This window comes from Vanacampus margaritifer, chromosome 6, assembly GCF_051991255.1.
Source record: "Vanacampus margaritifer isolate UIUO_Vmar chromosome 6, RoL_Vmar_1.0, whole genome shotgun sequence".
NCBI classification, from domain to species: Eukaryota; Metazoa; Chordata; class Actinopteri; order Syngnathiformes; family Syngnathidae; genus Vanacampus; species Vanacampus margaritifer.
In genome coordinates, this window is record NC_135437.1 from 15,358,091 (window position 1) to 15,380,374 (window position 22,284).

The 22,284-nt window shown below is 38.2% G+C and overlaps 1 protein-coding gene across 13 annotated transcripts in view; it reads right to left on the reverse strand.

The window, feature by feature from the left end:
- The window catches only part of lrriq1 (leucine-rich repeats and IQ motif containing 1), a 38,611-nt gene that overhangs the window by 9,688 nt on the left and 6,639 nt on the right, over nt 1-22,284 (reverse strand). For 4 of the 13 annotated variants that reach the window (XR_013294540.1, XM_077568758.1, XM_077568755.1 and 1 more), the window contains exons 11-23: nt 22,068-22,261; nt 21,186-21,316; nt 20,330-20,403; nt 20,162-20,255; nt 12,803-12,985; nt 7,089-7,346; nt 6,763-6,880; nt 4,373-4,495; nt 3,043-3,123; nt 2,560-2,678; nt 2,343-2,411; nt 2,031-2,107; nt 1,291-1,392 (exon numbers count right to left, since the gene is read on the reverse strand). Coding sequence is in view for 9 of the 13 variants with exons in the window: in XM_077568758.1 (XP_077424884.1) it covers nt 1,291-1,392; nt 2,031-2,107; nt 2,343-2,411; nt 2,560-2,678; nt 3,043-3,123; nt 4,373-4,495; nt 6,763-6,880; nt 7,089-7,346; nt 12,803-12,985; nt 20,162-20,255; nt 20,330-20,403; nt 21,186-21,316; nt 22,068-22,261 (1,623 nt within the window). In the remaining 4 variants the exon portion in view is untranslated. Of the gene's footprint in view, nt 1-1,290; nt 1,393-2,030; nt 2,108-2,342; nt 2,412-2,559; nt 2,776-3,042; nt 3,124-4,372; nt 4,496-6,762; nt 6,881-7,088; nt 7,347-12,802; nt 12,986-20,161; nt 20,256-20,329; nt 20,404-21,185; nt 21,317-22,067; nt 22,262-22,284 lie in introns of those variants that run through there. The other 9 variants (XR_013294541.1, XM_077568760.1, XM_077568762.1 and 6 more) reach the window with 5 other exon arrangements.

A 22,284-nucleotide genomic window follows, 5' to 3' on the forward strand; every position in this document is an offset into this window, starting at 1 on the left:
AGTGAAAATCGCTGGGAGTGAATGAGTTAAGTGGACACTTTTATGTCCGGTCTTAGGAGTGCTCTCTGGATGAGATGATATATGCTCACTCGCACTCTGCTATCACTCGTTACTCTCTCATCCCTCCAGCTTCTTCTGTGCCTCTGAAGTCTGGCTGCCAATGTCATAATGTCAAATCATCTCGCCACCTCAGGGCAGGCCAAAGAGGCCAAGGGAGAAATGTCTCTTGGTGAACTTCCTTTTACAAAGCATGTTATGCTTATTTCGCAGGATCGCTGTATAAAAGGCTTTCTAGATATTTTGCAATGTGAGATTTCACTCGGCTGTGTTTAAATCACTTTTATATGTCATCAAATGATCTTAGCTGGATTGCTTTGTCATTGACTCATTCACTGCCATTTGAACTATTTCTATAAGTTTACCATTTTTTTCCCAATTTTGTTAACAAGTATGAAAACCTAGATTTTTTTTATTGTACATTTAGAACAGATATAAAAATTTTGATTAATCGTGAGATAACTAGTGAAGTCAGGCAATTAATTACGATAAGAAAATTTAATCGCCTGACGCCCCTAATTTTTTATAATCTTTTTTTTTTTTTATGTGTCAGGCGACACGATGTAATTAATCGCCTGACTTCAATACTTAACTCACGATTAATTGCAAATTTTATATCTGTTCGAAATGTAGAATCTTTTTTTTTTTACATCTATAGCCGTCAATGGCAGCGAATGAGTTAATATCTTGCGGTGTAGGCCCACCCCTTCTTTAACCCTTTAAAACCAAACGTATCATATTAAATACAAGACATTTTGAGCCCTCTATTTCATGAGTATAATATTTTTTTCTTATTAAAACCCTAACGTATATGATCTGACACATGCAATGCACGGATAACCCATTAGAGGGCAGCATCACACAGCTGATGGCTTTTTCAGCGACCTTGCAGGATCGCCCCAATTGAGAAGAGGAGAGACACCTATACTTAATAGTGGGAAATGTTCTTTCTCATTTTTTAAAATACTAATATGTTTGATATGTCTGTTTATTATTATATTTTTTACAACTATAAATGCACAAATTTAAAGCATTGTGACCGGATGTATCAAATATGACACAAATCAAAAGTCATATGTGGAAGTTGATTTTCAGAAAAAAAAAAGTTAGTTTGTTCTAAAGGACAAATAAATACTTTATTTACAAAGAATCAGAATTTTCTCTGATATATTTCATGGTTCCGGCTTTATAGGGTTAAACAATGACATGTATGGACGTACTGCCAAGTCTTACCCCTTGTAGAACTTCTGCTGCGTCGTGCCGGCCTGTTTGGAGCCTCCAGCTGGTAGGTGGTAAGTGGTGGGTTTCTCCAGGCCTCCAGATGCCTTGATGGACCTACAGTGGGAGGGCAGGAGGAGGTTAAATCAGGCCTAAAAAAAAAAAACAGAGAACCGCAACCTCACTTCTGGGAAGTATGAGAGCACGGCTCTGGTTGCCACCACGAGTTATACTCGACAAAGACCTGGCCGGCGTCGGGGCGGGATGACAAGATGACATGCCGATCAAAGGGTTGGACTACCGTTAGAGCGGCGCGGAAGGGCCACGTCAACCTGGACCGCACGAAACCCCAGACGACGACGACGACACGAGACTTGTCCTTTTCCGTAAACGAAGCTCAATAAGAAGCGACAGAGTCTGGCTTCTGCTGTGCGTTACGGCTCGTTAGCGCACGCGAACTGGAAAGGTGCTCTGCTGTCAAAGCGCAGCCCAAGGAACAAACAGGACCATCAAACCGAGCAACGTTTTGGGTTTGTTTTTTTCTTTTTAGGAAATGCCGTCAGGGGTAGTTAGTGTTAAGGAGACATATTATGCAATTTTTTTTCCACAAGACAAGTCAAAATAGGTCAAGTATCAAGAATTACAACACATTTTCTTTGAACCCTCTTTTTATAGCACTACAGAAATGAGACAGTTCTGAGTGGGGTGTTTTGTCTTGAGTTTACGATTTATTACAAAGCTTAAATGTTATACACCTGTGCTTTTCCGTTGGGATTTCATCTTCTGGGCTCTCCTCAGCATCAGCTCAGCAGTGTGCCTGTTTGTGAACCCCCTAAAGGCATAAAATAATTCCCAAATCTTAGGGGGGAAAAGGAGCATTATAATGTGTTCTTAAAAGTAATATGGAACTGTGAACAATGGAATATGTCATCATTTAAATTTCTAATTGAAAGGGACTGAGAATGGAACCGTGTGGGACTCCACATAGTGAAGATTCTGAAAATTCTATTACTGCTTCTTGTTAGTTCCCATGTGACCTTGTTCATCTTCATCATGAGACAATTTACCATTCCTCCAGAATTCTTTCTGATCTCTCAGAGAAGTCGCTTGCCACGGAGGTTGAAGGAGACTTTTTCCTAAAATAAAATAAAAGGATATCATTTCCTCATTTACAATTCCAGAGTTAATGGTCAGAAATCATATGTGGTAATAAACTTGATAAACTGCTACGCTAGCATCTGGCATTAGCATTGCACATGGCTAGCTGGCAGGTGTCCGTCTTACCTATTGGAGCTCTGTGGTGAAACCCTCTCCCGTTCTTTGACTTCCCAGGCTTGCGTAAGCCTCCGTGTGGGCAGAGGTGGTAGAACCCACTGGGAATGTTCCGGATAGAAGCCTGGGAGCTAGAATGCAAACAATACTTACTACGTCAGGCCGTAAAAGCAGCTGGGCCGTTTCAGCCGGGCCCAAACAGCACACATGATGTACAGCGCAAGCGAGCTGGCCAGCCAAAGTAAAGATCCAACGGGAGGTAAATGAAGGCAGAGAAAACAAAGAAATGTGAAAAATGACATCAGGCCTCAAGAAAAAAAAAAAGCCAGCTTGTTTTTCCAGAGAACACATTTAAAGATCAATCAGCGACAGGCGGAAAGGAATCCCCTGTGGGGGGCGATAAGAGCCATGACAAAAGGACAGCGAATCACTCTGACATGACAAGGACAATACGTAGGCATAAGGAAAGAACTGCAACGATGTGTGCAATCTTACCTGCCAAAACAATGGCGGCTTGGACTCTGAGGAACATCTGGCAGGTGCATCCTCACAAGTCCAGCCTTGCTCCAGCATTGCCTTTTGATATAGACAGAAAATACACTTCATTGGATATTTTTTGTAGGAAAAAGAGCTTGGTTCTAGGTCCTGTTTATTCTATTCATAATTTTTATTTTTTTTTTAAAAATTCTATGCGGATGGATGTATAGCTCCATTACTTAGTCAGATGGTGTAGTGTAATGTCTATGAAGAATTGTGGATGGCCACAAACAGTAGCTTTGTTACCTTTATTACCACACATCAGATGATCTAATTTTGCGACAAAGACTAATTTAGGATTACACATAGTTTTGCCAGTTGGTCTATTAAAGCATCCAAAAATCAAGATAGATTCAAGTAGCTATGCTAACGCCACATAGCTATATCTGTTATTGGGTTAGTCTTCTTTAGTGTCCAACAATTATTTATTGATTTAAAAATACTATGCAGAGAGTCGCATAGCAATTTGATTTCTAAACACAATGTGGATGGCCACTCTAAGAAAAATTGGGTCAAATGTTTTGTTTGTTTTTATTTGTTCATTTAGACAATTTACAACATTCACTTTTCACATACAATTATACCCGAAAAGGAAAAGGACTGACGGGATGAAACCGAAGCTTATTAATACCCGTTCCCATAATGCAATAGGACGCAGATAATCAAAGTGGTAGTTCGTCACATATCTAGTTGTGTGGATGATCAAGTTGTTGATTGCAAAAGTTTGTCTTCCCAATAGTCTTTGTTGATCAAAACATTGATTTGTTCTCTTGTTGACCAGTTTGGTCCAGTAGCATTGGATAGCTAAGGATAAACGGCAGCCCGCATCCAGCCAGTAACCCAATTATGGATCAAAAAATGGACCAATCCACTTTATGGGCCAATTGGACCCAACTTTGTGAGTTATTTGATACAAAATGACCCAATTTTTTGACCCAAGTAAAGGATCTGACCAATATGAGTTGTTTTACGCTGAAAGACCCATTTCTTGACTCAAAGTTGGGTCAAATCGACCCAAGTAGAGAACGGGTCAATTTTTGACCAAACTGTTTTTGAAGTGTAAAAAAACTTTAGACTACATGTACAGCCACATATCATTATTAATTGGTCAGACGACCTACAACAGTGTCAAAAGTATATCCAGGGGACTAAAATGAATATGTTGATGAATGCATAGCTTCACGAACTTATCACATGCTCTACCATAGTGTCCAAGAATAATTTAGATATCCATTTGGAGTTTTTGTTCTGTGATTTGAGAGTTTTAGCAAAATATTTACATACGCACCTCATCCAGGATAAACTCCTCCATGTCCACCACCTCAGAGGCATCATCGTCACCTTGCAGGGATGTGACGGCGGCAAGAGCAGCCGCCAGCCTCCTCCTCAAGGTGAAGCCTCTCCATTGCGCCTAGATATGGAGCAAAACGTTTTGTTTTTTTTTGGGGGGGGGGGGGGGTTATGCTCCATGAATCACAGCGCTAAAATACTGTGCGCTAGCTCATTCCAGAGATAAAACATGTTCATGTTAACCTGTTTTTTTTTCTTTTTTCCTCTGAACTCTGCGTGACTTCGGGTTGCTCCAAGACAAATGGAGCTCCAGTGTGCCTCTAAATCCTATGAGTCCCCGTGGGAATTGTGGGGGAACAGGGGGACTCCTACTACTACACTTCTTTGGAATTTGATAAATCACTATGTACCTTCCCAACACATGGATGTGCACACACTTATGAGTTTTTATGTATTAAGAAAAGACACTAAAATTAAATAAAACATTTTCACATGAAAATATGACATAATTGTGGTTAAAGTGCAGATTTTTTCCCATGAAAAAATACATCACTACGATAAAAAACAACAACAATTATTGTAAGACTTAAAAAGAAATGACATTCTGCTCAAGTTATAAGTATTTCTTAAAGTTTACAACTTTTTTCTCACAAAAATACCTTATTTTTGAATGATAACAAGTTTTAAAAAAAAATACAACTAGTTTTGTGAGATAACAGCTTTATTCTTGTAAAATTGTACCTTTAAAAATAATAATAATAATAAATAAATAAATTATATATATATATATATATAGCAACATACTCTTCTTGTAAGATTCTTACTTTATCATAGAAAAAAGACTTTCTTTTCAAAATAAAACTTGTATCTTTTCAAAATATAACTTTTTAAATATTTTCTCTTTTCCTTGTAAAAACACATGGCACGCACAAACACACAGACACACACGCGCGCGCGCGCACACACACACACACACACAAACACACACACACACACGTATCTGTACCTCAAAGGACCCATTTGACACGTTGTGTGTTAAATAATAGATCTGCAGGAAGTGTTGAATTGCACGCTTTTTACAATAAAAGCCCCGTGGAGGATTAGCGCAACAAGGCATCACGGCACGTAGGAGGCCCACAAGATAGCCAACCAGTGAAGAACATCTCTACAAGGGTTCCGAATTGGGGGGTGCGTCACATTAAAAGTGAAATACTGCAGTTATCTATAATACTTTACCAATAATTCATTTCCATGTGTTTTAATCATCAAATAATGTCTTTATTGGCTATAAACTGAGGGAGGGGGTGTTGAAGACCAACTCAATCAGTCCATAAAGATCCTGACGTCACGTGACTTTCTCTTGAGTCTGAACACGCCACCCTGCGGCAAGAAAGTATTGGCGCAGTGTTAATGGGCTACAATGGCGTGGAGGGCGAAAACTAGCGTTTATCTGTCTACTTTCCTGCCCTTCGATGAAAAGGACATGATATACATGCGCAAGGTGGACATGTTGGATTGCCGATGAAGTGTCAGGATGTTTTTTTTTTTCAACTTGGCGACGCTCCTAACGTGAAATTGCCTCGTGAGTGCTTTCAAATGTGATCATACAAAAGCTTTACAAGTTTGTACAATCCAGATTTATTTTCTGTTTCTGTGTGGCTCAAAATGCCATCGAAGTTCACGCAAGTCTTGGCGGTGTTATTTATGTACGTTAGCAACTTAGCAGCTGCTAAATCGGCCGCAGCCGCCGTCAAAAAGTCTTCTTTATGGTGTTGGTCAGTTATTAAATTCAACTGTGTGATATCTATTAAATTATAGCAGCACAAATTAATGAAACTGATTATTTCTCCCACATTTTTCATGTGGTAACAGTTAGCATCTGCTGATTTAGCCACCAAATGCAACACTGGCTACGCATTGGTTCCTCTTTTGCAGAGGTGGCAAATCCAGGTCCAGGAAGTAAAAAGCCTGCCACAGTTTGGCTTTAGCCCCTTGTGCTAGCTAGCTAGCTCCTTAGCAGGTAAACAAGCACCTGGGGAGCTAGCTAGGGAGCTCGTTAGCTAGCACCTGGGGCTAAAGCCAAACTGTGGCAGGGTTTTTACTTCCTGGACCTGGATTTGCCACCTCTGCTCTTTTGGTAACCTGGAGCATGCTCAATCCTTTTTTTTTTTTTGGTGCCTCTTCTCGTTGTGGCCGCTGGTCCACAACCGCTGTCAACCATTGTTAAAGTGTGGTGTTTGCCGTTTACTCAAAGTGGCAGACGCATTTTCTATGCTGCCAAAACGGCCATTTTGGGACACGTGACGTCAACGTCAGGATCTCTACTGTGGTAGGTGCGTGGCTACAAACATTTGGGAATGTTTGTTGTATTATGTCCAGTATTTTTACCTGGATGACAGTTGCTGCTTGGTGCTGGGCAATATTGCTCCTCAGCACAGCAGACTCGGGGCTCTCCTCATCTGCTGCTGCTTTTCCTCCTCCAACTTCTGGCGCAACAGTACTGCTGTTGGAAAACGGAAAAATTGAGAGAAGAAATTCCTCTAAAAATACTAATCCATCTGTATATTTAGTGGGACAAGCGGTTTCATTGTGACTGAAATATCTAAAATTGTATGTTTTTCGTAGTGTTTGCAAAATTCCGCTGACTATCAGATTGCGATCAAAATTATGCATTTCCATGTTTGGCGGAGCTAACACTCTCAAAAGTGAATTACCTTTTAAAGTCCCAGTCTTGATGGTATGACGTCATTTGCACACTGCTCCTTGATCCGTCACATAACGATGTTGCACTGCCGCTACCGGAAGCAATGGGTGAAACCTCGTCAGGAGTTTCCTCCAAGGTTGCCTGGCGGGCGGACGTCTGCCCCATGTGGGCACATTCTAAGGCGTGTCGCTGCTCCTCGGCCAGCCGCAAATCTTCCATCAAGTGTCCGCAGCAAAGTTGGATGCCGTCCAGCGGGCGCGAAGATTTGCTGTTGATGAGCAACATTTTACACAGTGCTAGGCTAGCACTGCTAGCACATATAGCATCCTCCGCTAGTACATCTTATTGATAGTACAGATACTCACAAAACTGAGTATATCCATAAATATAATATATTTTATTATATCTTTTCATGGGAGATCACTGAAGTAAAGGCACGTTGCTACAATGTACAGTTAAGTTGCCAGTATACAGATTGTATTTTGTTACGACTTTCGGCAGCGGGCCTCCTGCATGATTTCCTTAGAAGAGTTTTTGCGCCTTCCGGACCCAATCCAGCCATTTATTTATTTTTGCATCCTGGTTTAGCTTCTGCACAACCAGAAGCAACATTTACCACTACACTACTAAATAACTACATTTATTGTCCCTGCCATTAAAGACCAAACCGCTGGCAACAAAAGTGAGTAAACCCCTAACAGAAAGTGTCCAAATTGGGTTCAATTAGCTATTTTCCCTCCCCACGCTTTATCGCTACAGCAAGGGTAACAAACATTTTTGAAACTGAGAGCTATTTCTTGGGTACTGATTCATGTGAACGGCTACCAGTTTGATTTCTAAAATAACAAATGTGTTGAAATTGTGGTCTTGCACACAAAATTGACCTTTGAATATATATATATATATATTAGGGGTGTGAATTGCCGAGTACCTGGCGATTCAATTCATATCACGATTCATAGGTCCCGATACGAATCTATAAATTGATTATTGCGATTTATTTATTTTTTTACTCAAATTTAGAAAATACTAATCAGTCAACTTGTACATGTACACTGTAAGATTTGTATGAAAATGTATTTATTTATCTGAAAATTAAATTAACAAACAGGTTGCAGTCTGTTTCATGTTTGAACAGCACTGAAATCAAATATTAAGGCTTAATGTTCCATTAATAGAACATTCTTCCATGCTTAATGTGTGAATCCTAACCCTAAGTAAGACGTTTTGTTAAATATTCCCATTAAAAAATGTATGTTTAAAAATCGATTCGGCTGCATATCGAATCGATTCAAGAATTGCGCGCTGTAATATCGCGATATATTGCCTAATCGATTTTTTCGAACACCCCTAATATATATATATATATATATATATATATTAGAGGCATCCCATGGGTGAACAATTTTTAAAACAGACCTGCGGGCTACTCATGTGGTCTCTGGATGGGGTTACCTGGTGCCCACGGGCTAGTTTGGCGACCCCTAGTCTAAGGCATGTCCCCACTTATGTACAAATTATGTCATTTTCCTAAGAACCGAACCTCATTATAAACCGAGCACCTCCTTTACTTGTAATAGTTGTGACTAACATCAGACACACTTTAACTTTATTGTGGACCTCCAAGTGAGGGTATGTGTGTCTCCTAACATCAGATACTGACTCTTTCATTTAGGGGATTTAGTGGCTACAAAGCCACCTCAATGAAAACTTAATGAATCCATTAGCAGCGTGTCTCTGATCCCCAATTTTTGCCCTCCAGCCTGGAGGGCCCTTCTAGGGTAGCAGGCCAATAACCCGTAGACCACGTCCCTCTCTACAAAGACCTGCCTCTTCCCTCACAGTGGGACAAAGAGGGAGAGGGGTCTGGAGGTCCGAAGGGATGCGACCCCGCTAACCCTAACTGCTTTACCTGCTGGTTCACTCCGGGGTCACTCTGAGAATGGAAAACACTGTTCCACTCAAGGTTTACATATAAAAACGTCTTAGTCTTAATGAGTGATCATTAAACGTCCAGAGTACAGTGCAACGTGAGTAGCGCACCCCCATGGCATGTTAGAAAAAACATTTGCCCCCACAACAGCAGTTTCACGCGAAATTGGTTGGACAGGTTTATCATAACAGGAAGTATGAAAAAGTCTCAAGGACTCATGTCTGAAATTGAACAGGAAGTTGTTCATTTAGGTTTGAAGCAGCCATTTTGGGGGCAAATTCACAGGCTTTGACTTTGACAAAATCTTATAGAACCCCTTTCAACAGGTTTACTGGCTCCAATATGAAGCGATCGTACATCTACGAGGGTTGACAGACAAAACGGTCATCCGAGGAAAAACTTAATTATGGCGTGGCCAGTAACAAAAATGAGTTTGACACACCTGACCTACAGCATCTTACTTTGGCAGAGCATGGTGTTAAAATGTTACCATTTTGAGGATTTTAGGAAAGTAAAGAAAGAAGAGAGCTCCTGACACCAATTACACAGATATATTAGAAATAGACCGATTATCGGCCGATCGGCTGATTATCGGTGCAGATATTTCGCAAACTTTAAAAAAAAAATTGGCTTTTTTGACGGCTGATGAAGCTGGTGTCTCACCGAGCGGTGAATCCTTGCCAACGTAGCGAATTTAGGGTTTTCATCAGGATTTGTAAGAAGTTCACAGTTTTTACTTGTCGCAAAGACATTTCCATTTGAGCATATTCAGACAATTTTTAACTGTCTGCAAAGATCTTTTGAAACCTTTTACCAACACTGACAAAAAAAACTAAATTAGCTACAGTCGCATGCATTTGTTGCTCAGTGAGGGAACTTTTCATTTATGGATTTATTTAAATTTCCACTTTATAAAAAAAAATGATGCTGACAATGGGAACTCCCTACATTTTTTATTTTTATGATTGAAAAAATAAATAAGAAATTCTGTTAAAATCCTGGAAAACTTCATTTACAATAGAAAACTTTAGGGAATTATTTAAGCTGTAAATTCTTTATATGTGTAAAATTAAAAGAAAAAGTTTTTTTTTTTTTAATTTTGACGCTAATATTTTCTCTTTTACATCGGCTTGAAACATCGATTATCGTCTCCTTGACTACTAACAATCGGTATCAGTATTGGCCTTGGAAAAAAACTTATCACTAGACTATCACTACACATAATTGGGTGGACATGTCTGTCATAACAGGACGCACTAAACAGAATTCAACAGGAAGTCTGCCATTTTGGATTGAAGCAGCCATTTTAGGTTAATTCTAGGGCTTGTACTACAAAACTCCTAATCGGCCGCAAAACTGATTAACAATCGTATTGAACAATCACAAATGCTCACGCACCCCCACTGATACACGCAGTAGAATCTGGGAACTCCTGATCTACTTTTCACGAGAACAACCTTTTCGTGAACCTTCCGCCTTCTAGTTTTACACGTCTTCCCCGTATTTTTCAAGTATCGGTCCAACATATTGGATCACTTTGCAGCAGTCTTGCGCGCACCGACTTTTAAAAGTAAAAGTGATATTGTCTGCAAGCGCTCTTTCATCCTGCATCCTGTTGGGCAAAGTTGTGAAATCGTACCCCCGCCGGACCCCATGGTTCCTCCACCTTTACTGGACGGCCATGTGGGCAATGCGCTCAACCTCCTCGAAGCCTTGCAGTGACACCGGGTCAGGCCAGAGGTTAAATGGCGGTGCTGTTCTCTGCAAAGACCACAAACTGGCTCATTGTCCAGTGGCCTGAGGGGAGTCGGGGGCACACTGGGGAGGGGTGACCAACGCTACCAGGCCTCCCTCAAGCCACGGTAGTCCTCAGCGTGACCTGTGGGAGTCGTCGACGTCACTTTTCATCTTTTGTGCGGCGTAATTTGGATGGGTCACGAAGACCAGTGGAAAGTTGACCGCCTTTTTTAAAAGCCTTGGTGGTCCGAGGAGCACCGCGGGCCGGCGACGTGGAAGACCTTGTGAAAATAGATGAACGTTGTCTTAAGGCTCGCTACACCCTGTGCATCAGACATAACAAGAAGGTAACCCGACATTCCTGACCGGCTCGTGGGTCTCTCAAGATGAGAATAAAAAGATAAGGTGTCCTTTGTGCCACCCAGTTTGTTTGTCGCTTGCTGACCTATTTGATTATCTGCTAAAGTCAGATACCAAATTATCACTTTTAAATCTAGGCGTGTCAACATTAGTGCGTTAATTTAAAGTTCTTTTAACGCCGCAAACTTTTTTAATGCGCGATTAATGACCACCCTTATTTGGAAAGCCTGCACTCTAAAAACTGTTGGATCAAAAATGGACTGATCCTCTACTCTGAGTAAAAAAAAAAAAAAAAGGGTCTTTCAGCGTAAAACAACTCATAAATCTTGGTCAGATCCTTAACTTGAGTCAAAAAAATTGGGTAATTTTGTATAAAACAACCCAGAAAGTTGGGTGAAATTGACCCATCAAGAGGATCGGTCAATTTTTTAAAAATCCATAATTGGGTTACTTTTAACCCAACTGTTTTTAGAGTGTGTACTGGGGGAGTTCCAGTCACAACACGTCCACGCCAAAATTTAGCAGTAATAAATTTAATAATAATGCATATATTTGTGGAGATTGGGATCAATTATTTACAATTTTAAAAATGTTAAAAAGTTATTTCATGTTAAAGATTAGATAGCTTGGCCTCTTAATATGAAAAAAATGCACTGAGCTGTCACCGTCTTACAAAGGCAATTATGCCATCTAGTGGCAGAAAAATGACCTCAACGCAAATTAATATCACACTTTTTTTTTACAGTACTGTACATCTTTAATTTAATTTTACCTCAATTTTATGAATTATTATATAATTACTGTGTCAATGACTAAAAGAACCGCCATATTTCGATTAGTTTAACATTTTTTTATGAAAACTTAGAAAAAAATATTTTACTGTACATTAAAACAGATATAAAATTTGCAATTAATTGTGAGTTAACTATTGAAGTCATGTGATTAATTACAATTTAAAAAAAATTATCGCCTGACACCCCTACAAAATCACATAAAAGGTTTACACTCCATGTTGACAAGGGTCAGCATACTTCTCGGAAGTAAATGTTGGAAACACAACTAACTCATGATAGAACATTATTTTTATTATTATTGCGATATTTTACCAACATTTATAAGAATATCCCACATGCTACAAATATTATTGATATATTGGGGGAAAGCATCTATGATACTTTCAAGATATCCACAGTACTGTATCCAAAAAGGGAACACTTTTAGAAAGACTTGGTGTATTAGTATTAAGACAAAGTACTGACGACAGGCTCAATTCTCGACATTAGCTTCCTATTTTACACACGAGTCATCAACATGCAAAATCTCTCTGAGGAGTTTGTCTATGAAGGACCCCCTGGCATAACCAAAACGGGCCTAAAATGGCCACTTCACACTTAATGCAGACTATCTGCATGGTTTTTTTTTTTTGTTTGTTTTTATCTACTCATGATAGACATGCCTCACAAATTTCATTGTGCTAAGTGAATTTTTGGAAACTTTAGGATACGCGACTGAAACACCATCGAGCCATCAAACTTTGCCGCCATTTTTCCAGTACACAGTGACGAATTTATCTATTTCGTATACATACTTCAAATTTGGTCACAATTGCCTCTTCAAACCAAAATGGCAGCCTTACTGTATCTTTTCAGGCAAGGCCAGCACCTGCATTGACATAAGAATAATTTAGAATCTACCTGAGCTGCTCGATGTGCTGCTGCTGTAAATGGCTAATCTGCTGACGTTGCGTCCGAATCAAGCTGAGGAGACCGTCTGAGGCGGAGTGGATCTGCCTAGCAACAGCCGAGTCCGTCAGGTGGACGTCTGCAACTGTCCCATCGATCATCCTCAAACTGGACACTGCTGCCTGTAGCGTGCATCTGACAATAAGAGAAAACTTGGTCATCGATCTATGCTGGTGAAAATGTATGTATTTTAGGGGACATGACCCCCCCAAGACGCTTTCCCCGGAAAACAATTTGTCACCTGTTTCACTGAATGAAACTAAATTGGGTGGGCATAATGTGTCTATTAGGGATGTAACAATATCCAAACATCATGATATGAAGGTCACGATACGATAATTATCACAATATTGTGTGGAGGTTGGCGATGTAAATAAATTCACAAAATTGGAAAAAAAACAAGGTCATACTGAAAAAAACCCCACAATATTGTGCTTTTGTACATAACGGCTCATTCACTGCCATTGACGACTATAGACGTCAAAAATTCATGTGAACTATTTCTATTAGTGTAAAAAAAATTCACTTCATTAAATTTTTTAGGAAAACCTAGACTTTTTTTATTGTACATTTATAAGAGATATTAAATTATCATGCGATTAATTATGATTAAACGCCCCTTATTTTTATTTTTTAATTAGACCCGTCAGGCAATTACATTTTTTAAATTGTAATTAATCACATGACTTTACTAGTTAACTAACGATTAATCAGAAATTTTATATCTCTTCTAAATTTACAATATTTTTTTTCTAGGTTTTCATACTCTTGTTAGCAAAAGTGGAAAAAAATGTTAAACTAATAGAAATAGTTTAAATTAATTTTTGGCGTCTATAGCCGTCAATGGCAGTCAATGAGTTAATTATAATAACACTTAATATTGAGGCATTTACTTGCTAATGCACGTTCCTCCACATCTTGACTGTTCACAAGCATATTCACCTTCATCTGACCATTGGCATGGATTTTAAACATAGAATGGCCAAAACATGCCTTGTGAAGATTAAACTGCACACAAAAAATAGCCAGCAGAGGTTGCTAGAATGGAAGTCAACTTAACATTTTTAACAGATGTGCTGCTTTTAATATTATGACGACGATATATTGTGGCAGTTTTAATATCGCGATATCACGATATTGCCGTTATCGGTACATCCCTAGTATCTATCATAACACGATGCACTAAAAAAGTCACAAGGTCCCATGACCAACACTAAACAGGAAGTCAGCCATTTTGGTTTGAAGCAGCAATTTCGTCATCAGTTACATACAGTATATCTGGTGAAGTATTTTCATGGATGGATTTTGCTCCAATATATAAATTTAGATCAGCTAGAAAACTTTACAATATTGGCAAAATACTACGATAATGTGGCATTTCAAGTTACTCTGCCATTTCCACACCAAATACGAATTATGAATTATATTTCATGTAATTACTATTTTAGTTTTTAGGTAGTTCTATTACTGGGGCATTTGGGTCTCTAGTAACCAAATATGGTAACATGTCCTATTCGTTTTATAGACTCCGTTTGTCTTCTGGGATAAGTGTATGTTTTATGAGAATAGTAATACCGGTGACACACACAAAAAAAGTAGTTGAGCACTTGTAGAAAAGTCTAACAAGTGTTGTTAGTTATCTAGCAGGGTCTTGTGAGGGCAAGGGACCCGCTGAGCGGCAGAGCATGAGAGTGGGGGCCCGGGGGGTGCTGAAATGGGGGCCCGAGGCTAAGGATGTCCGAGCAGAGGAATCCCAACTATCTGCCAGAGAAACAGACTTTTCCGGGCTGCCCAAATGTGGGAATATGTGGAGCTGGAAAACTCTGCGGGACGCTGGGGAACGTCAATAATAATACAATTATTTAAAAAACACACCCTTGAGCTACAAACTTGTTTTTTTAAACTCGAAAAACAACAGAGATGTTCAAAAAGGATTCTCAGAGCAACATACGATGATATGAACATGATATGGGTTCAGGGTGTTTTTCAGTCCCATGTTCACTAAAGATCAGCCAATCAGAAAACTCTATCTAGAAAAATATATATATAAAAGAGTGACTACTTCGGCGATTATCTTTTTGGGAAAACTTCTGATTGACTGATTAAGAGTAGGGTGCCAATACTTTTGAATGGGTTTCTGGAAAAAAAAAAAGGCAAATAAAAAGATTGAATATGAACCTGTGGTGAGTGGCCTGCCAAAAATCTATTTCTTCTACATTAAATGTTCACGTGATTAACTCATTCACTGCCATTGACATAAAAAATTAAATATTAATACTATTTTTATTAGTTTCACATTTTTTTCCCACTTTTGTTAACAAGAGTATGAAAACCTAGAATTTTTTTATTGTGCATTTAGAACACATATCAAATTTGTGATTAATCGTGAGTTAAGTCATGCGATTAATTACAATGAAACATTTTTAATAATCTTTAGTTTTTTTAATTAGAGGCGTCAGGCGAATTTTTTATTGTAATTACAATGACTTCACTAGTTAACTGACGGTTAATCACAAATTTTACATCTGTTCTAAACATACAATACATTTTTTTCATACTCTTGTTAACAAAAGTGGAAAAAAATGTGAAACTAATGGAAATAGTTCAAATGAATTTTTGACGTCTTTAGCCGTCAATGGCGGTGAATGAGTTAAGCATGATGCTTTAAATAGATAGTTTTAAAAGATGTAGATGGGGACTTGAAATTTTTGTAAAAGGCTACTTTAAGTTCGACAATTTTAAACACAAGATGTTTTTTTTTTTAAAGAACTTCCTCAGTGCTGGTGATTGACAGCTCGCTGTCGTCTGCCACGGCCTGACTGTGTTTTTGTCTCGCTGACACAGATCGGGATTCTGTTGCGCGCCTGCGGGCATGTTGTCTGGCACTCTTCAAACGGAGCACCAAATCTAAATAAATAAAACCCTCTCCGACCTCATATGAGCTCACTGAGGTGGGGAGTACGCCGGACGGTTGGGGGGAAAAAAATCTCATCCTCATCATTTCGACATTAAAAAACACAAAATCACAGGACAAAAATGAAAATGGATTTCCTTTCGTCAATTAAAGTCACTCAATTTGTGGTGAGGTTTTGGATAAAATTTAAATTAAAAAGTGACTATTTTTAGGACAAAGGAAAAATAGAAGTACTAATTCCGGAAAGCTTCAATATTGGTTTAGGTCATAAATTTTGCTTCATAAATTGAGATACTATTACACATTGTTTTGCCTACAATAATGAGAATGTTACAACGCAGGTGATTATGCTATGAATTAAGGATGGGAATCTTTAACTGTCCCACCATTTGATTCAATTCCAATTTTTGGGTCTGCGATTCGATTCAAAATGATTTAACCGACAATGATTTCTGCTTCAATTTATAGACGTGCAAATAATCGTCATGATCTACTCTAGTATGACTCGCTAATGCTAATTAGCGCACTACTCGCGGCACTTTTATCACTCAAAAGAACGGCTATTCATACAAAACGCTTCGGGAATGTATACAGAGAAGCATCTTAACATAACTCACCGGCATATGCTCTTCCTACACTGCAAAAAAACAACAACTTTTATTGGAATAAGACGATCATGACTTTTTCCTTCTACTCTCTAATGTGGCTACAACTTAACAGTGTATCGGAACGCGTGGAATCACACTGCCCCTAAGTGGCCAAATCGGGTACAACATGAAGAGCGCTCCCAATAAAGGGACACACAAACAAGGGTAAGACAGCATAAAATTATTTAAGAAAAATCGATTTTGGTGGCGCCCATCTGTTTGCCATTCACCATGAACCAGGAAGTAGCCCGCTCGCTAACAAACAAATTACAAATACATGATAAATAGACAAATATATTTTTTCCCAGGAGGTCCGCACTTTCCTGAGTGACAACCTACTTAGCATAATATTGTTAAAACAACACATCTAAGACTTTCGCACACTACTGTATATCATCCACATCCTCCCTCTTACCATATTTCACAGCGCAAGGACTTTCCTCCAGAAAGCCGACTCTTAAGGTGGAAGCTAAATTTATCGGGATCAGTGTTTTCTTCTGCGGTGATGAGATTCCGAACGCTTGTCACTGTTTTCGCTGGCTCTGGATGAAAGACAGACGAGTGGAAATACAAAGTGTAAATTCCACTTTTAGGCAACGGAGGAGGTCACTTTGAGTTCATCGCGAGGGGGTGAAAGCTAGCCTTTCACAGTTTTCCACATTTTAAAGGGGTCATATTATGGAAAAATCTACTTTGCGATTGTTTGTACAGTGAACCCTTGCTAACAAAAATTGACAAATAATGGACGCCTAATGTAAAAATATTCAAAACTGCCTAATGTTTACATTTAAGCCATAAACAATGACAAACTTTACAAAAAAATAATAATCAACTGTTAAGTTGACTATTTAACTAATAAAAACAAAAAGAAGAAGAAGAAACAAATCTACTAAATGGGTGCACCCAGAATTTCAGGAATGTTGAAAGCCACTATAGCTACAGAACCTAAAAAGCATTTTTTTTTTTTACTTCTTAAATACAGAAGACTTTTACACCTGTTGCCAACAGCGCATATTATCCGTTAGCAGGACTGAACACGCAATTTAACACCTACTTTTTGGGCTATACGGTCTATGAAATTTGGCAACGCTGAGTAGCCGCTCACTTCATCACAACGCCCTAGCTCCATCCCAGTTGTCATAGTAACGAAAGCTGTTCTTGGCATTTGCACGAGACTGAAGCCCCCCCCCAAAAAAATGTTGTTTCAACCACGATGTTACAATTAAGGTTAAGTGTTCTGTAATTCTTTAATCCTCTGTTGATTTTTGACGGAAGAATGTCAGAGAGGATTTATTGAGACACCAGGGAACTGTTTTAAATGGTGGAAAACATTGCATAAGACGTCTCCTTTAAAACACTAAGGGGTCGGAATCCTTGAGCAAAGTCGTACCGCTTGTGTTTGGCTCCTCCAGTTTGCTCTTAGAGACAAAAATCCGTAACGCAATTATCTCCAAGCCAAGCGTTAATGGCTTTTTTGGCAGGAAGTTCAAGTTTACTTGAGCTTGTTTTGAACCTGCTGCCATTACAGAATGGTTGTGAATCAGTTTTTGGTCACCAAGAGACGCCCATAGAAGCGCTCTGTGCATATTTACGATATAAACTCATAGAAAACTTGAAAATGCAATTTTTGTAGAAATTGTGCTTCGATGGTAAAGAGATGACAAAAAACTAAAATGGCATAGAATTAAGTGAAATTAAGCGAAATGTAGAATGTGAGGATTGTAAAAACTATAGTACTAATGAGAAAAATCTGTGCAATCAATAGGGATTTTTTTACATCTTGTATCTATCTGTTCAAATGCTAAAATGCTAGCAGTCGGTCAAATATAGCAAAAATAGTAACCTGAATGTAACTGAATGAATTGAACATTTTGAAGTTGGAATGGTTTAAATCAGTTAAGAAATATAGAACAAGGAGATAAATGTGCTGGAATGTAAACATAAATATAAAATGTCTTTTAATTTGGGAATTTTAGTGTAAGATTGTGTAAAAAATATTTTTTTGTGTGAAAAATAATTCCCAAGTGGTAATGGCTTTAGGTGCAACATTTCTGAATTGTCTTGGAAAATGTGGGCCACTGAAAAAAGAGGTAATTTGGGCAATGTGATAGCTTAGTAGATATGCTGAATATGCTAAACATTAGGAAGTGGGAACGGTTTGAATAACAAACGAAAAAGTAGAGAAATACGGAAAGGATGATTTAAATTTGGAAATGGCTGTTCAGCATTCACACAATACTCACGAGTGGCACGAGTACAGCACTAATACTGGAAAGTACAAGAAAATGAAGGACTGTTGAGGTTATTCGAGAGACTGGAATAAAGACACTGCATGTTCCACAGAACATCGGTAGCGGCGAGCGGTGGACTTCCAGTTGGGATGTCGCCCGATACTTCATTGAACAAGGGAAAATTCAGGAATGCCGCTTTGACAAATCACCCTGGGCCCGGTTGTTCAAAACTCGGTTATATCTTTAATCACTGGTTAAGTAGATTTAACCGAAGGTTAACTTTAACGTGTTGTTCAAAACTCTGTTAATGTTAACCGGCTGTAAACTTGCTGTTAAAGTTAACACACCTAGGGACCGCCGCTAACTTTTTAACAGTGTGGTTAACTCTGCGTTCGTAGCTAATGCTGCCTTCATGATGCCCGTTGAGCAGGAAAAAAAAAAAAAAAAAAAAAAAAAGAGTCCATCGAGGGCTTGACTTTGACATTGCCGATTATTCTGATGAAGAGTTACGCACATGCTACCACTTAGCAGTTTTACAATGCAAAGTTTCATGTTGAGGCAAAAGAGAAAGAATAAAAATGTGTTTTTTAAGACGAGTTCTAAAAATGGAGATAAGGGGGCTTGCCCAACATTTAGTGGGACAACCTGTGATGTTTGTTTGCTTTCACGTCAATAATCAAACAGACAACAACACTATGAATAGCGACTAATTATTTCAGTTAAATTCATTTGAATTTAAATTAAATATAATAATAATAATATATATGTTTTATTTATTTTAATTTAAAAGATTAATTATAATCAATTTGTAATAATAATAATAAAGAGATGGAAAAATACACACATATTAAAACTATGTAAATACAAAAACAAGAAAAATAATTCAAAACTATTCTATCAAAAATATTTTAAGAATTTTTTTTTTTAAATAACATGGTATACAAAAAAACTGACAAAAATATGAGAAACAAAATAAAACAAAAACATGCACTATTCTATGCTACAAAAATATTGGCAAAAATATTACACAAAATATTCACTGAAAATACACACACTAGAAAAAATAAATTATAATAAATAAATAAAAATAATAATAAAAATAAATTATTTCACAAAAACACCGAAATTGCTTCAATCATTGATTGAATAACGTTTTCTTCTTCAGCAGAAAACTTCCTGCTTCTTTTTATTCTGCGAGTGCCAGGGGTCGTTTGGACAGTGTCCATTTCTTTCGCCGACCCGGAAGTAAACAAAAAAAGGAATTGTGGGATATATCGGTGCTAACCAGCGACGTAAACGGCACGGTTAACTTTGACGGTGCCGTTAACAAACAGCGTGACTAACCATGTTTTGAACAATGCATATTTAACGGCCGGTTAGTTAATGGCGGATTAAGAATTTAACCAGCGATTAGGGGTTAAACAGTGGTTAAAATAACCGAGAATTGAACAACCGGGCCCTGATGGGCCGCAGGTGATTTTTCACTGCGTGTCCAATGTTTTTAACACCATCTTCTCACCTCCAGCTGCTCTCCCGCTGGAGAGGATTCCCAGTGAGGTGTACCTCATCTAGGGAACAGCATCCTTCCAGACTGTGGCACACATTCTGCACATCTACGAGACAATTATTGCTTATTCGGCGGGAGAAATGGACCAAGTGAATTACTAGCAAGTTAAAGCTTATTTACCTGACAAACAGTTGAAACGCAGGTCCAGATTAGTTAGTGATATAGCAACAGACATGTCAGGCAGTTGTGTGAGCCTTGAACACACAAAGGAACACACTTTCATAATACCACAGATAGATGAGCTAGACAGTGCGGACACTTTATTAGGTACACAATCTAATGAGACAAAATGCAAAAACTCTGCCTTCACTTTTTGTTGACAAAGAGCTATTCATTCAATGTTTATTATAGTGCTTGAAGTTTGCTGTGTATTGCATCACACTGAGAAATGTTCCTAATATTTTGGTTACCTTATTTGACCCTGTGAGAGGGTCCGAAAATTAGAAACAGCTTTCAGTGTGATGCGTGGCTCTTTTACGATAAAAAAAAATGTATTTATATAAAAATTCAAAGATTTTTCAAGTACCGGGTACTTAAAACAGGCATTGCTAAGCTTTTCAACACATAATACACACATGTAAACACATGTGTACTGCATACATAAGCTATACATATGCAGTATACATATCAAATTTGATAGATTTAGATTTATAAAGATGAGTGGAAAGTTATTTATCACAAAATTTTATGGGTTTTTTTTATGTTGGCAATATAAAAAACACAGTAGAACTCCACTATAATTTATTTAAAATTAAAAAAAAAAAAAAATTATTACAAAAATTTGTGTAATAAATGCGAAACCATCTGTGGGTAGACTTGTTGATTTTTAGGTAGATTAAAAAAAACATACAACACAAAAAAATACTCAAGAATTTCTTAAAAGATAATTAAAACATTAAAAAAAAACACTATTATATTTGTATTGGCAAAAAAACTTGTAAGTGAATATGTTATTCTCCTTCGCGGTGTAGATTACCTGTTACGCGCCAGCGTGAGCGTGTGCAAGTGTGGCAGCCACGAGGCAGTGAGAAGGCGGCTCAGGGAAGCCAGGCTGTTGTCGTCCATGTGTAGCTCCCCGAGGAGGACGTGGTCGTGCAGAGCGGGCGGCTGGAGTGGAGGAAACACAGCCCAGTTGTCACTTAACGACAGGCTCGCGCGGGGGGTTACAACAACGTTAGCGTGCTGCTGCTAAGTGGGGTCCATCCATCAATGTCAGACGGCCCAGCCGGACAGAAAAGCACCGTTTCATGAAGTAATTAGACTACTGATATGTTCTTGTGTTTGTCTTGTTAATTGCTTGAAAAGACACTTTTGGCCAATTATTGCTTTAACATTTTTACATATACACTCAATTTATACTTTTTTTTCCAATGGGTACATCATTGTAAAATGACATCATAAACAGTGACCTGACTTCATTCTCCATACAAAGTCTCATTATTAAAATATATATATACTAAATGTTTATTTTATTGTTTTAACTAATTTATTTTTAAATGACATCAAAACATTTTTATTTTTCTTTAACCACAGAAAATTGTGGTGACTTTTTCAATTTTAATTATGGAAATGTGTGCCACAGACATATTTACCTTAGTGATTTTATTATTATTACTATTGTAAAACGTAAACTTAATTCTAGTTTACAGTATTTTCAAATTCTGCTTTGACAATTGTAAAAAAAATTCAAATTATTTATTTATTTCCTATTAATGACTTTCTAAATTATATGTATTTATATTTAAAAATAGAAATTATTTTTAATTTTTCACAATATTTTATATTTATTATAATTGTGATAAAAGAGATTCAAAAACCAGGTGAAATACAAATGATAGCTCAAGATAATGGTGAATACCTCAGTGAGGCTGTTGGAGGTCAGGTCCAGCCTGCGAAGCACAACGTTGCTCTCCAGATCCTCCACGCCAGCCAGGTGATTGTGGGAACAGACGAGGTGCAGCAGGGTGCAGACGTCTCTCAGGCCTTTTGTGCTAACGAGCTGGTTGTGGTCCAGATACAAGTGCTGGAGTCTCCTCAAAGAGCCAAGACCAGCTAGAAGATAGAAAAGTCATCAA